Genomic DNA, 16,570 nt, shown 5'->3' with positions numbered 1-16,570 from the left:
GCTTCCGAGCCAATATTTCAAGGATACTACGTCATCGAGTGCCGCTGAAGGACTGTTCCAATCTCCAGCATACTTGGAATTCCACCGAGGCCGCGTCCTTGGTTTGGGGGTAATTTCGAGGCTGCACATGGGTAGACTTCGCGTCCTTCAAATCCCCACAATGCTTTGTGCACGGACCAATTTCAAAAACCCTTGCGGAGAATGGCTGAACCGACGCAGCGCAGCACACATTTAAATGTAAGTATGTAGTGGCGTAGAATATGTGTTGGTAAAAATGTTACTTCGTTGCATTTGTTATCACCAAAAATGTGTTCCGTGAAAGTAAAGCAAGTTCATAATTAGATAGACATCGTGAGGTATTTATTTTCGGGACTATGTTGAAACCGTTAGAGAGAGTGGCACACTTGTTAGCCTGTTCCATTTTTCTTTGTTTTCCGAAGGCGTGGCTTGGAAGTATACTTGCTTTGTTTCTGAAGGAAGTGACTTGCAAGTATGCGACTACCAAGCCAGTATCCTCGCGATTGAGAAACGGCCAGAGAGAGTTACGAGGGTTGTAGCTCGGAGCTAACAGAGATTAGAAGCTGTTCCAACAATAAGGAGAGGGAGAGTCCTCTCCTGTCGGACTGAGAGGCTGAGATAACGTCAGCTCAGTGAGCTAAAGGACTCGCTGAGCGATTAGATTGTAAACTTTAGTCTAAATTATCTCAGTGGGTCTCAAACGGTTTGGTCATTTATGTGAACAAGTATTTCCATCTATTTAAAATAGTTGTTCAAAGTAAGTTAATAAATCATTCCACTGAGTGCTATAGGTCAGTAAAAAATCAAAAGCAGAGTTTGAAAGGTTAATGATTAGTAAAATATGCATAAATAAAAAGAAAGAATGCAGACGAGGTATGATAAAGATAGGAGAGAGGAGTTTATCAATGATTTGTTATTGCTTGTGAGCATATTTTAATGGTTTTTGGAGTATTGAAATATATAGGCCTACAGTTCTGTTTCAAGTGTTGAGAGCTCAGGGCTCGACATTAAGGGCTGCCCGATGGCCCGGGGCCATCTAGTATTTAGCTCGGGCAATGAAGCCTCACCTGCCGGTTGCCCGATCGGGCAATCTATTATGCCAGTGTCATGCAGCTTGCGGATCCAGTAATGAGTGACCCGACAGTGAAACTAAACATATCTATAACTAGTTACGGTAGTTTGAGAGGTAATTAAAATAGCTACGTGTGATATTCTAACCTGAATTGTGTGTTTTGTCCGCTCACCGCTGCATGTGATCATGCAGAGCTGCGTGTCGACTCGTCAGCAGCAGCTGACTCTCTCTCCCGTCAGATTAGACTTCACTCGCGTTTATGTCCATATCGATCAGATCAAGCTAGTTCTAGCTAATGATAGGACTACCTGCTTATTAAAAGACACCTAAACAATAAGCGTCGCTATGCAACTGGGTGAGGCCACACAGTATAGCGCAGTATTTGTTTACATGCCCACCGGAACCCCGAGGCATTACCAACAGATCAACGCACAATCAACCCATACAGCACATCTCTTTCTCCACATTAAGTGTTAGACATTAGAATTGACTATTCTTGTCTGTCACATAAGTGGCGCAACTGAAGCGGTATTGCGCTAAAGGGAAATTATTTTGACCGAAGAGATTTAGATTTGCCGGCTAACTGGAACTCTGACGTCGCCATTTTGTGTGCTTCGCGGATGCGCTCGGCTCCTCTCGACTGCTGCTCGGGTCTGCTCGGTCAGCTTCCGGATGAGGAGGCATTCGTTCGACCAACTTACAGTAGATAACATTACAAACATTTTTAACAGGGGCCATAATAGTGCAAATAATGTTTGTTTTGGCAGTTACAACTGAATGTAATGTTTTCTACTTTTTTACATCTGGGAAGGCATTTGCCTTCATCGGATGGAAAGTGTCTTGACCAACAACTTAAGTATTTCTTATAGCTATGCAGGACATGCAAGAGAGCAAACACAAACAAGAGCAAACAAACAAGTGAAATGAAGAATAACATTGAAATTGTACAATATAATATTGTGGTGGTTCATCTTATAATTCAGTCTAGAGAATGCACCAGACAGCATCTAAGGCCTGCAAAAATCTAAATGTTCTAGGGGGAGGCCCCCCAAACCATTCGTGTGTCATTTCGTCCGCACGCATTTTTCAGGGCAATCTCTATTGGGCTCAGGGCCATCTGTAAATTAGCTTAGATGGCCCACAGGGCCATCTCCCAAAATACTTAATGTCATGCACTGCAGCTGTATCCATAAATCTCTTAATTTGTGCACCAGATTGATGCCTTTAACTTAAATTTAAAGAAAAAAAGTCTTCCCGGCGTGCATGCTCCCGGACCCCCTAGAGCAGAGGTGCCCAGTACGTCGACCGCGGTCGACCGGTCGACCGCGGGGGCAATGCTGGTAGATCGCGAGTCATTCATAAATTTAAAAAAATCCAGCTCCGTTAAAATAGACAAAACAGGTTTTGATCCCTCCTCCCTTGGCCTCCCTGCCACTTAATTCAGGAGTTGACTTGATTGACAGAAAAAGCGACCTATTGCTTTCCAGTCTGTTAACCCAGAATGCAAAGCGATACAAAATCAGTCAAGTGCCGGGAGAGACAAACAACAAAATGAGTGCGGGAACGAGCAAAAAGCTAAAGACATACCACTTCCACACAGAATGGGAGGGAGAATCTTTTTTTGTGATGTCACATTCAAAGGTTATTTGCCTTATTTGTAAAGCAAGCGTCGCTCTGCAAAAGAAAGGTAACGTGGAGAGGCATTATCGGAGTGTACAAGGCATATGACAGCGACTTCCCTCCGAGTAGCGAGTTGAGAAAGGTCATGTATTATTGCTACACAAACATTATCTCTTAGTCTTAGTGTCGCCAACTCGTTTCTAACATGCAAAAAGACAAACAAATGCGTCTATGGTCGGTGTATTTTCTATCTTTCCAATCCAGAAGAGATCTCTCTCTCCCCCGTCTGTTTGCAAGGGGGCGGGGCAGTTTACACACACGCATCTGCTACATGCAGCAACACACGGAGGAGATGGTGGAGAGAAGCGCTCCAAGGTGTGGTTACATGTTACCCGTCTTGAGGTGGACAATGCTCGTCACCAAAAGTGTTTAGCATGTAAGGGCGGTAACACGAGCAATTTGTCTAAACATTTAGCAAAAGTGCACCACATTCAGACGGAGGAATGCACCGGGTTCGACTGTCTTTCTAGTAGCTCTTTAGCCCCATCCACGAGTAACGTTTCCACGTCAGGTGTTATGTATGCTAGCAGCAACACACGGGGTTAACTACATTATACAAACATGGGTTAATGATTAGAGGTAACTGAGTTATTTATTTTGTTAAAGTTTCAGCTATTCTGTTTCCAGTTCTGTCATCAGATTATTTAATAAGATTTGTTAAAACATTGTTGTTTCTTTTGATGTGAAATATTATTTATTTAATTCAAATAAAAAGCAATGTTAATTTTGTTCACAATTTGTTAAGTTAATTTAATAATATATGTATTTTTGAATCAAGTATTCATCTTTATTGTCTTCATTGTTAGTTTCCACATGCCTAAAACAACCTCAAACTAAATCTAAAAGTTGACGGCTAAATAAGAGCGTTTGAGAAATTGTGCAAGGCACACAGTGGTAGTCCGAATATTCGATTAATCGTTTCATTATTCTATAGATTAATCGATAATCAAATTAGTCGTTTGTTGCAGCCCTATTGTAGTTATCCCATGTAAAAATAAAACGTGTTATTCAGCAACCCTTGCAATTTGGGATTTTATTTTTGGTTGGTAGACCTCGGTTAGCTGGTCATTTCAAAAGTAGCTCACCAGCCAAAAAAGTGTGGGCACCCCTGCCCTAGAGGATGTGAGGTCATCACAAATAAAACAGGTTCACATAGGATACTAGATACGTTTGCGCACTCATTATATACACTACACATTTTTCTCAGCCTTTTTAACACCATATTCCCTAATATATTTGTAGAAAGGCAGGAAATGGAATTAAATCGAGAACAATGTTTCATTACGGAGGACCCCTGTTTTGTGACCCCCCCACTTCTCACACCAAAGTTGCACCCTTGGATCTGCGCATGCGCAATACAGGTCGGGGATAGACCAACCGGCTCCCACTGCTCTGCTGTCTGTTAATGTTGTTAAGAGTGGAGGGGGGGAGGGAGCGGATCGAAAGCTTGAGCAGCTGTCAACTCAACATTGTAAATAACTAACCAAAAACGATTGCCGGTTCATCTTGTTTTTGGCGTGAGAATAGTTTGGGCAGCGTGAGATTGAGAGTGAAAGCGTGTGTCACACGCCAGATGCGTGAGAGTTGGCAACCCTGTGCTAATGATAGCTTCCAGAGTGTATGACAGCTTCCTGTTTTGTCTCCCTGGATACGAGTCCAAACAACTCACAGACTGCACCGGGCGCTGACGTAGGCGCCCTGTGACCATCAGATTTGACGACGCTGATTGGCTGAAATTATGTTTCGGCGGCATAGTTTAAAGATAGCAATAGTTGGCTTCTGGTGCACTTGCTGCACTCTCGTCTGGGCACTGTGCATAGCGGGCAAGGCCAGGCAGGAAACACGTGACTTATCAGTAACTTTAGACATCCTAACACAATTTTAAACGAGATTTTATTGTAGATTATACATTTTACTGATACCAATTATATAATATTTACCTTGTTTATTAATAATAAAAATATGTTTTAATGTTGGAAGAGGGGGGGGGGGGGCGGCGCCCCTAGCACCCCTATGGGCCGGCCGCCACTGTGTACAATGCTTTTGTGTTTTCCCCCTTCGATTCGGAGAAACAAATAGTTTTTTCGCAGTTTAGGATGGCCGAAGACACTGCACTACCCATAATCCTCAGCTATCGTTTGGGACTACATTCCCTTTGCTTGACAAACCCCGTGATTGGATGTTGGAGTGGCAGTGTGCCAAGGTTACGCCGAGCGTCAAACGGCTCGATGAAATGGAATGAAACCACGGCAGACTATCCAAAACTGGACTCGAACGGGTCCAGCCCTGCACATTTCTTATACTATCTACATACATCTTATAAGAGTATGATTAATATGTATAATATCAGTTAAAATAAGTGCTTCAACATAGTTAACATTGCAGGAAAGCAATATATTAGACGTTAAGTAATTTGTCAGGCTTCATATGTATCTGTAGATACCCCCAAAGCTTTTTTCTTATTTAAAAGAAGACCTTAACCTAAAGTATTTTTTAATGTTTAAATAAAGGTTAATTAGTTTGTCTGTTTTGCACATCCTCCTATTAATATCTTTGTACATCCGGCACTAAACTGTTTTATTGTAGAGATCACTTACAGTATCTTCTTGATATTTGATATTCTATATTTCTATCATTGACCTTCTACTTTCCCCCTATTTTGTATGTACTGTTAATATTTGTTTAATCGAATATAACATATTCAACAAAATTCAAAATTCAATAACGTGCTTTAACCACTAGGTGGTGCGGGTTAAAAAACGCTCCAGTTTAAAGACTTAACACAACAAATTATACTTTTTATTATTAGTGTAGGACACTTATGTATGTATAACATCTGAAGATATGTAGTTTTATTCATGTTTTCACATAATTTTACAGGATATTGCTATATTATTTTACTTCTACACATTAATATCTGATTTGTAAAACATCACAGACAGAAAGGTATATCCGTCATTTAATGGTAAGCTATTGAAATTATTAATCCATGGATGTGTCTCCCATCACCCTAAACCCCTGACTATTCTCTCAACTCAGTATTTACATTCTTATATTCAAAGAAAATCAGTAATATCTTTAAAAACTACAAGTCCCTGTCTATCAGCTGTGCACCGCTACCTATCTACCAATTGGATCAAATATAAAAGTCAGCCTAATTACTATTGATACTGCAAGGAGACGTATTCTGTGCAGAGAAATTGAAGATGTTGTTTAATTGCTGATATATTTATGATCCACGTCACATTCAGTTTCCGTGGCAGTTCTTCCAGTTTGTCCAGAAGTGTTCTCGTCAGGGCTCTATAAATAAAGAACTACAGCAGATGTGTAATATTTAATGCAGCCGAACCGTGTATTACAATGCCGTTATGTGATGACTTTCAAAGAGAAAAGCAAGTACTCTTGGAAGTATTATTATTATTTTTTTTTTATGTTTTTCGGATTTCATATCACATAAACACCATATCCCAACGTGCATTGCGGGTAAAACATCCAATCACAGAGCTTCAACTATAGCTGAGGATCTTGGGTAATCAGTTCAGTGGGTGTGTATCATGGATGTATAATAAGAACTGGCTACAGCGTGGGAGGCGGGGCCTCATTCATTCCTATGAGAGTTGCTCATTGGCGCATGATGATAAAATGGCCCAATTTTTGAGAGAGTGAAACGTCACAGATTACCGGCGTATGTGCGCCCATAGCACATAAACAACTTTAACCAAAATGCTCGTTCACATCAAGCACGTCCATTTGCGTACACGTAACAGCACCGTACGTTCATGACAGCATGGTAATGATGTGTTATTATGATGGATTTGATATTAACGAGGCGGCAGTTAGCAGCTAGCTAGTATGCTAATGTATACATCAATCGTTATGTACTTATATTACGCTGTAACAGGAGCTAGTGATATCCAAGCAACAGATCTTCATTTAACATGAAATAATTATTGCACTGTATATATATATATACACAGTGCAATAAGCTTCTTAGTGCAATAAGAAGCTACAGGGACGTTAATCTAACGTCGGTAACATTAACTTGATTTAATACAACATTTACGGTACAAGATTTAATCATACAGCCCATGTAGTATAATAATGAATTACAGCAAACATGTGCAATATATCCATTATTACAGCTCCGTGGGATGGCAGTAAGACGATATGGGTCCGTTCTTATTGTGCATCCATGGGTAAAGATAAACGCAACTCACATTGGTTTCTCATACAGCATCTCTGTAAACTACGTGTATTCACTGAATTTCACTCTCTGCCTTTAACGGCTCGTTGTAGCTCCAATAGCTCCAACCCCCCCCCCTCCCTGTGAGCACAGTGTGCCCTGATTGGTCGGGACTATGCTGAACACGTAACACGAACGTGCCGGGCGGCGCGGTCCCGTGGGTTAGATGCGCGTTCATAATGCAGAGGGAAATAACTCTCAGAATAACGTTATTAGCACATTTTTACAACTTGAGGAACGAATGTTTTTAATAAGGGCTATACAAGTGTTCATACTGGGTGGTTTATTTAGTTTAAAAAAAAATATCCAACGATTTACAGACCACTCTTTCCTCATGTAAGTCAATGGGAAAAAGTGTTTCCGGGCCTGGCAACCAAACGGAAGTGTAGTACCGCCGTTTGGCCACCACGAATATTTTCATCTGAGTCCAGCGCACTTCCTGGGGGCTTGGTGTGTATCGCCTACGTCTGTTTCCGGTGACTTTATTTTGAAATTCAGCTCCTGACGGACGGCAAAAAAGCCCAAGATTATAGAATTAAACAAATAAATAAAAACAAGGATAATTGTGTGTTATTGGTGAGTAAATAACAGTGTGCTATTTAGAAAAGAATAACAAATTAGAAGGAACAAAAGATTTAAAAAATACAGATTTCAGAATTCTGAGGCTCTGAGCCCCATTTATTTTCCTCACGGATGGCAAAAAAAGTCCGAAATTATACGATTTTAAATAAAAACAATAATCGTAGCTTGATATTGAGTAAGAAATTGTTTTTATGAGCCACACAGCTTCCGGTCTTCCAAGAGCCGACCGGACAAAAAGACGTGGTGCAGGCACTACATTGCTTTTAAAATCGTTCTGTGTGACACGAAACAAAGATGGAAATCGTGATGGTGAACACGAATCAATAGATTAACTTTCGTGACTATAACACGACTACGTGTTTCTTGTTTGAACCATGTCAAAACCTTATGAAAACAGTACAAAGAGGACCAGCTGACACACACACACACACACACACACACACACACACACACACACGCACACACACACACACACACACACACACACACACACACACACACACACACACACACACACGTACACACGTACACACACACACGTATACACACACACACACACACACACACACACACACACACACACACACACACACACACACACACACACACACACACACATGTTTCTGACATGTCTGCTGTTTCTCACAGGCTACAGTCCATCCTTCCAGCCCAGCATCTCCTCCCCAGCTGAGGTGCATGATTCTGGGCTACAGGAGCACCGTGCAGCCCCCGTCCTAGAGGTGAGGATGGACAAAAGATTTGGATACTGACATATTACTGTTAATGTCTTCCTATTTAATTTGTTAGGGTTGGATATTTTCTCAGTAGTTATAAGTATAACAGTCTGTTCCATAAAAAATATATTACAAAAAATGAAGATTAGATAGAACCTTTCAAAAAAGTCACGCACAACCGTCCAGATTTTATTACTTTATTATGACAGAAGTTAAAAGCCCCATAAAGTCATCCTTTTACTGCTTGACATTTTCACTTATTATTCGGTCACGGAAATAAGCCACTTAATATTATCAGTGGTGCAGTAACCATTCATATCCTTAACTTAAATGTAACGTAGAATTATTAATACAACAATATCATAATACTTGATGTTGTAATTTTAATCAGGAAATTGTACTACGTTTTAAAAGTATAAAAAATGTTTCCTGTGACTGATACACTTTTATATGTTATATCATTACAATATTATTATAACTACATTATTATCTATTATAGCAGATAGAGTCGTTTCAGAATAAAAAGTAATTATCAGCTCCATTTTGACTTTAATTAGATCGCAGTAAATCAGGTCCAGTAATCCACAAAGCTCACCTGCTAATCTTGCTGTGAATAATTAAATTAGTGTTTAAACCCTTTATGGGATTTGTGGCCGCTCATTGTTTCATATGAGCAAATGGGGATAAGAGACACAGAGAAGACTTATTGTTAAGTTTCTCTTTAACGATCTATAAATGAATGACAGCTTACGCGAGTCATTGGGTCTTTTCATGTTAATAGCCATTATAAACTTTCTAATTGTACTACTATTCCTGCCAGTAGTATGTACACTACTGTGATTATCACTAGTGCTTCTATCATTATACGGGGCTATATTCTTACTAGTATTATTAATGCTACTACTTAAGCTATTATACTGGCGTGGAAAAGATATCAGATATTCTACATAAAAACCGGAAAAAGGCTACCTGAATTAATTAAATATAAAGTACATGTAGTATACTTACTACTTACTACTTTTATATAGATATATATATATATATATATATATATATATATATATATATATATATATATATATAAATCAATAGACAGAGATATTTTTTACAAATAAAAACTGGATCCAAGTTGAATCTGAAGTGTTTGGTTAAAATACCAAACAGGTAATTGTAGCATGCCATTTTCATGCCCTCTGTTTCAGCCCTGTTTCAAAAGAGCTGATTCTGTGTCTGTAGCTTTAAATGCTAATGAGTTGCTGCTGGCCACGCCCCTCTGTGACGTGATTGGTTTAAAAAAACAAAATGTTGCTCTAGGAGATTCAGGTGATAAGGTGGGTGCGTGTTACATTGGTTGGTTATTGGCTAATGGTTGCACAACCCAAAAAAACATGTGACATCACAAAGTGGCCAAAATTTGATCAGCTCATTTTCAGACCAGATCAGAGCAAACAGAGAGAGAGAAACTTTTTTCATGAAACTTCCAAATCTTAACATACTGGGGACACTTATTTATGTATAAAATACATCAAAAAGTGTATTTTGCATAATAGGTCATCTTTAAATGGACGTGACACTTTTTGTTTTCTGGTTACATATTTCTGAGGATTACCTGATCAGGATAATATTCATCGTTTAATAAGTCATATTTTTTCAAGTGGAACCAAACAACGTGTCTGTGCGTTCTTTTTGAAAATGTGTATCAGACTCCGTCACCTCACCTCACGTGGCTTCAGGAAGTTTAAACCCCAGAGACAGCCTTCCAGTGGAAATGACTGTCACCTCTTGTGTCTCCCTTTACCTGATGTCTCCCCTACAGGTGGATCCGTTAGAGAGAGAGCTGTGGGAGGCAGAGGGGGAGGAAGGCGGTCATTCAAGTGGCTACGGAGTCCTTCACTCCTCCATCATTATGACTACTACTACTTCTACTACTTCTACTACTACTACTGCTGCTGCTGGTGGAGACGTTGCAGGAACATCCACCCCTGAGACGGACACAGGCACAGACTTTGGGCTGTTGGGAAGCTACACAAGAGGTATACAAAACAAAGCCTATATTGATCGACTTAGTTTGACATTGTTTGAAATATCTAAATATATGGTATGGATTGCCATGAAATCTTCTACATACATTCATATAACCCTTAGGATTAATTCTAATGACAGTGGGGGTCCTTTAAATGTTACTCTGGTGCCACGGTGAGGTGAAGATATTTGGATTTAAATCTGATATCTCATCTACTTATTGGTGGATGTCATGAATTTTGATTCATTTTGTCACCACAATGAATTGTAATAACTTTCCTACAGTGAGTACCAGCAGTAATACTAGTGCATACATACTCTGAACAAAAGTAAAAGCAATAAGAAGTTGAATAAAAAAAAGGAAATCACTATTTCTGTTTGAAAAATGTTGGGTCTGTGCAGTGTATGCAGTTTCACACTACTGACGTTAGATTGTTGGTCTGCTGTTAAGCTGTGAGGATTAGTCGTCTAATTATTCAGTAGATAGACAGAGAAATAAACAACAAATGTTTGAATAATTCATTTAAAAAGAAATGTCAGAAAAATGCTGTTTGTAAGCCTCTGAAACATTGACCATTTTAGATTTTCTCAAATGTGTATCATATTAAACTAGATATCTTTGGAATTATAGCCCCAATGGTAATCGAGAGCATCATTTGCAGATTAAATTATAATGAAAATAATCATTAATTCAGCTGCTGCTTTTCCCTACTCTAACATGAGCTGAAATCAAACGTAAGACGATATTAAGTCACTTAAGTCCCAACAAAAAACAATGACCATTGTTTTTTGTCTTCACATACAATATTTTCTCTTGTTGTAGACTGGATTCTTGTCTATGATAAAACAAAAAATGTTTACTAAGGCTTCACAGCTTTCCCGTGTTTTGTATTGGTCTGTATAATGTATAAATGTTATCAAGTTGTGAAAAAGGGTCTTACATTTTCTTTTATCTGCCAACTAATTTCTAATGAAAATAATACTTTGTCGCATGCCTATCATTGTTCTGCATCTTAACTCCACCTACATGAGATTGCAGAAGATGACGATGAAGTCTCTGCTGCTTGTTGTCTTTCCCCTGGTTAGTCTCTGCAGAGGAGACAGAGGATGAAGAGACAGAGAGGGAGGAAGAGGAAGAAACGGAGCTTGCACACAAAGGCCTTTTTACCCAGAATCTAACAGCAGCAGAGGTTGGCATGGCTCCCAGCAGAGAGCCTTTGCAGCCCAGCGTGGAGGAAGAGAAGGAACACCAGTCACAAGGTGAGCAACAGCCTGTCTCTTTCTTTTGAAATCAAGCGTCCACTTTCAAAGAAAGTACTGAGAATTCCAATGGTTAATCTTAAAAAAGACTTATTATGGTCATTTGCAAATAATTTTTCTGTATTTGTGCCTGTGACATGTCTCCATGCTTTAATGTTCAAAAAGCTCTTCATTTTTCTCATACTGCCTGTGCTGCAGCACCTCCGTTCTCCCTCTGTCTGAAACCAGAGCCCAGTCTGCTCTGATTGGTTAGCTGGCCGGATCTGTTGTGATTGGTCAACCTCTAAGAGATGTCCCACCCCTCAGCCTATCACGTACAATGTGTTGGAGCGCTAGCCAATAGAAGAGTGTTACATAGTGATGTCACTATGTTACGGAAGTAAACAAAGGAGTCCAATGGAGGCGTTTCAGGTGGGGGGGGGGGGGGGGGGGGCGGAGAATTGTGTGGAAGAGAAACTCCCTCTGGAGGGAACACAGGGATTTTCGAACCTTTGCAGACCATTTTCATGCACAAAAACCTATAGAACACACTACAGGATAGGGAAACCCCAAAAAGTAGAATAGGGCCTGTTTACCTGTTATCACTTTAAAGTGCTGGAATAGATTGGACATGTTTTAATTAAAGGGTGGGTTGAATAAATGCATTATAAATGGATTATTCTGGTTATCCCGATTAAGGGGGCATACTGCCAGACAGAAGCAACGAGATGAAGGAGGAGGAATGGAAACAAATGAAGGAGGAAGAGGAGGGAAAAAGAAACAGACACATGGTCCCGCTCACCACAGACTGGGATTTACTGGAGAAGACCACTGTCCTGCAGACCCAGAGGTCAGAGATCAGGGGGGGCAGGGTCACAGAGGTCCACGATGTGGATGAGATGGAGGAAGCACGGCAGGTTTGTTCAAATCTAAATCTGTCTCTGTTCTAACCTTTATTAATGTATTAATTAATATTGATATTACTGTTGTTTAAAGGTGGTGTGTTTGGAGTGGAGCGAGCTGGTCGGACGTGGGTACGTCGTCCTCAACATGACGCATAACCTAAACTGTGTAAGTACACTGGGTAAATATTTAGATAAAAGGTTTCAACAATAAAAGATAAATTTGTGACATTGATGGGATTTTATTTAATGTTCAACGTGGTGGAATGTACAATAAAAAGCATTTATACTCAAGTACAAATTTGAGTTACTCTTACTTCACTTACATATATTTCTATTTGATGCATCCTTGTACTTCTACTCATCGAAGAGAGAAATGTTACAATGATGGGTAATGAGATGAGAAATAATTTAGCATTTCAAAAATAGAGTTGAAATGTCGTGAAAAGTTTAACTCCATTTTTCTCCCACGCTGTCAGACAGACAGTGAACTGGAGTTTTCAAGTGAGAGAGGAAGGTACCTTCACCATAATGTCTGTCGTCATGGCAATAACACAAACCCTCACCACCACCGTACTGACCTTATAGTTGCTATGGCAGCACTGATGTGCTCCTGTTTTCTTGCACCTATTTTTTTTAAAGAAGTGGACTTTATATTGGTACTTTTTCTGTGAATATATTCTATATGTTCATAGTGATATTTGTGCGTAGAAAGAGAAAGCTAGAGAAATGGATGTTATAACTTTGTTATGTTTACATATTTATTGACAACAAAATAATATATGAATGACTATTTGATTGAATTAAAGGCAGAAAACTGAAAATGGTATAATTGTAATTTGACGTTTTTATGTCTACTGCAAATCAAGCTGTAGCTTGTGGTATAAAGATAAATATGTGTGTGTGTGTGTGTGTGTGTTACAGGAGGAGTTTCGCGTGGACCAGGGTGTACGGTTGTTGAAGGTCATGGAGCGCGTGTTCGCTCGGAGAATGAACAGCCCAGAGGGATCATGGTTAATCTCTCTCAGCAAACCTACACACCAGCAACACCAGCTGCTGATGAACGTGGCGTCTGACCGCGGTAAGCACACACACACACACACACACACACACACACACACACACACACACACACACACACACACACACACACACACACACACACACACACACACACACACACACACACACACACACACACACACACACACACATATATTCATGCACATTTTTGTGCAGAAAGCAAGAGGTACTTCGACTGCTATTCACATTCACATTTTCAGTTTTGTATTTTAAAGTACATAATGAAGTAAAAGGTGCTCCGATTTTAACGATGCTGTGAGTGCTTCTTAACACATTCACATGCCTACAATATACAGTATATATTTTTAAATATGTTAAAATTGTTCCACGTATTGCGTCCTCCAGGAGTGATAGCCACCAAGGATGTGCTGGGCATGCTGGGAGAAATCAGGAAACATTTGAATAAGGTACACAGGCCGGTAACGTCTTTTGATATGTACTACTGTCTGCGTATTGCAAAGCCCAAACAATTTTCACAATAAATGAAAGGAAGCAATTACAAGATTTCTGCTCATATAGAACACATTGTGATTTCAACCTGTTTAAGCATGTTGAATTTCAAGCTTAATCACAATAAGTAGGTATGGACTTTTTGTGCATAAAAAAACATTGTAAGTGAAAGAAAAAAACATGAGTCATGAATCATAAATAGAAAATAGAAATATTTTCCTCAAGGATGGAACTCAAAGAATGTGAACCTCTGCCAACGCTGTTTGCATTAGTAAAACAAATATTTTCCAACCAAGTTACACCCTTCCAAAAATAAAATGTATCCAATGTCAGTGTTACAATTGATAAGGGCTGAATACTGTTTAAAAAAAGGTCATTCAAATCGAAAAAATATTGAGAAATGTGCAGAATCTTTCAGCATTTTGCACAGATAACAATTTATGAAAAAAGTGTGTTATTTATGTAAACATCCAATGTGTGTGTGTGTGTGTGTGTGTGTGTGTGTGTGTGTGTGTGTGTGTGTGTGTGTGTGTGTGTGTGTGTGTGTGTGTGTGTGTGTGTGTGTGTGTGTGTGTGTGTGTGTGTGTGTGTGTGTGTGTGTGTGTGTGTGTGTGTGTGTGTGTGTGTGTGTGTGTGTGTGTGTGATCAGCTGGGCATCCAGAACTATAGCTCGGCCAGCAGCTGCCCATCTCGTCCCAGTCAGACACGCAGCGACTACGGGAAGCTGTTCGTGGTTCTGGTGATCATCGGCTCCATCTGCATGGTCATCATCACATCTGGATTCATTTACATATGCTGGCAGAGAAGACTGCCTGCAACCAAGACCACGGTGAGTTAACATTTAGGCGGGAATTGTGAATAGTACATTTACTACAGTACTTTGAGGCAATTGTTTTTTGGTATTGAGTATCTCCATTGAACTACATCTACACTAGATCTCAGAGGTAAATGCTGTTTTTTTTTTATTTGTTTTGTTTGTTTCATAACTCAGTTACTTTGCAGATTTAGATTATCAATGCAACATATCATTTAACTAATACATTACAAAATGTTACAACAAGTTAACCTAGGCAGCAGTATATATTGAACCTAAAAACTGCTTCTACCTTTACCAGCTGCAACATTAAAGTGATAAACACATAAATGAATTAATAATTATAATTCAGTATTGTAATTATTATTCTGAAACAGAATGTCCCCCTCATTAATTTGCTCATGGCTCCCAAATACAAGAAATGAAACAAAAATAGGTCAAGATTATAATTGACTATTTCCCCCACTGTCACCAAAATAAGTATTTAACACATTTTCTACAAGGAACATATCATCCTAACATGTTGACACAATAATCGCATTTTGTCTGATTTGCCTTGCACAGCAACATATTCTCATCAGATCTGGCAACAAAAAGCATTAATGTTAGTTCAACATTTTTACAAAGTTTGACTAACATTCACAAGCAAGCTACAAGCTAACTAATTCTGGTAAGGCTAAATATATACATTAGCTCTCTAAATATATAATGATGACAAAATGCAATTTAAAATATATTTCTTTGACCTCACAGTTTCGCAATGAGGAACTTCACTTTGTGGAGAACGGTTGCCACGACAACCCAATGCTGGACGTAACCAATGACAACCAGTCTGAGATGCAGGAGAAGAAGCCGAGCACCAATGGGCTCGCAGGAGGAGGGACTGGAGGAACTGGAGGAACTGGGGGAGGAGGAACTGGAGGAGGCGGGGAGGAAAGCAGTCGCTGGCAGGTGATTGGACGACTTTTTAAATGAACATGTGGACGAGGAAATAAATGAATATGTCAAGGTTGAAATGTTTAGTTGTAAATTCCCTGCTGTCTTTTGTTTGGGGGGTTGGAAAAAGCATGTTGTTGATAGTTAACATGTTTTTATTTTTTTTATTAACTTTAACATCATGACTTTGTTACTGCCTGAGCTTAATAACATAGTAAAACAGGTTACTACTACTGTTAGTAACAACACTGTTGTTTACATGCAAATCGTTAGCTGAGTGATTTGTAGAAAAGCCTCTGGAGATTTCAGAATCAGAATACCTTTATTCGTCCCACAGAGGGGAAATGTACTTGCTGGAATTTATCAGTGGCTGCCATACATTTTTAAAGCTGCTCTTACCTATTTCCTTTTATTTTGAAACAGACTCTTTCCATGGGAACAACTCTGAATATTTCATTTTTTTTCTTCTTGGATTCAATTAAATAGTATGCAGTTTCCTGCTCTGAAAAAAAAAAAAAATGTCAAGACTCCTGATTTGGATGTTTCCAGATGTTACATTTTTGAATTTTACTTAACTCCTTAGCTAGCCATAACCAGGATTTACACTATTTACACATGATACTTATCATAGATTAGTCTATTATAGAGTATCTATATCTGTTTGATTTATATCTGTTCTACCGTACCTACTGTATATTTAAGCAATAGCTCACGACAGGCTGTGGTATATGCTTATTATATCACAGCTAAGGGGCGTGGTTCGGCCGAGGTGGTATACGCTCAGTATATCACGGC

The 16,570-nt window shown here is 39.3% G+C and overlaps 1 protein-coding gene across 1 annotated transcript in view; it reads left to right on the top strand.

Annotated features, from left to right (window-relative positions):
• Positions 1-16,570, top strand: part of podxl2 (podocalyxin-like 2) — a 32,185-nt gene that overhangs the window by 15,187 nt on the left and 428 nt on the right. Inside the window, exons 4-12 of the mRNA XM_079683332.1 lie at positions 8,244-8,335; positions 10,146-10,362; positions 11,438-11,611; positions 12,290-12,507; positions 12,587-12,661; positions 13,417-13,573; positions 13,921-13,982; positions 14,675-14,854; positions 15,593-15,790. Of these exons, the coding sequence (XP_079539458.1) occupies positions 8,244-8,335; positions 10,146-10,362; positions 11,438-11,611; positions 12,290-12,507; positions 12,587-12,661; positions 13,417-13,573; positions 13,921-13,982; positions 14,675-14,854; positions 15,593-15,790 (1,373 nt within the window). The remainder of the gene's footprint in view (positions 1-8,243; positions 8,336-10,145; positions 10,363-11,437; positions 11,612-12,289; positions 12,508-12,586; positions 12,662-13,416; positions 13,574-13,920; positions 13,983-14,674; positions 14,855-15,592; positions 15,791-16,570) is intronic.

This window comes from Notothenia rossii (genome assembly GCF_949606895.1).
Source record: "Notothenia rossii genome assembly, chromosome: 5".
Classification (NCBI taxonomy): domain Eukaryota; kingdom Metazoa; phylum Chordata; class Actinopteri; order Perciformes; family Nototheniidae; genus Notothenia; species Notothenia rossii.
Note: the sequence above shows the minus strand (reverse complement) of the source record. Positions and strands in the feature narration are given on the sequence as shown.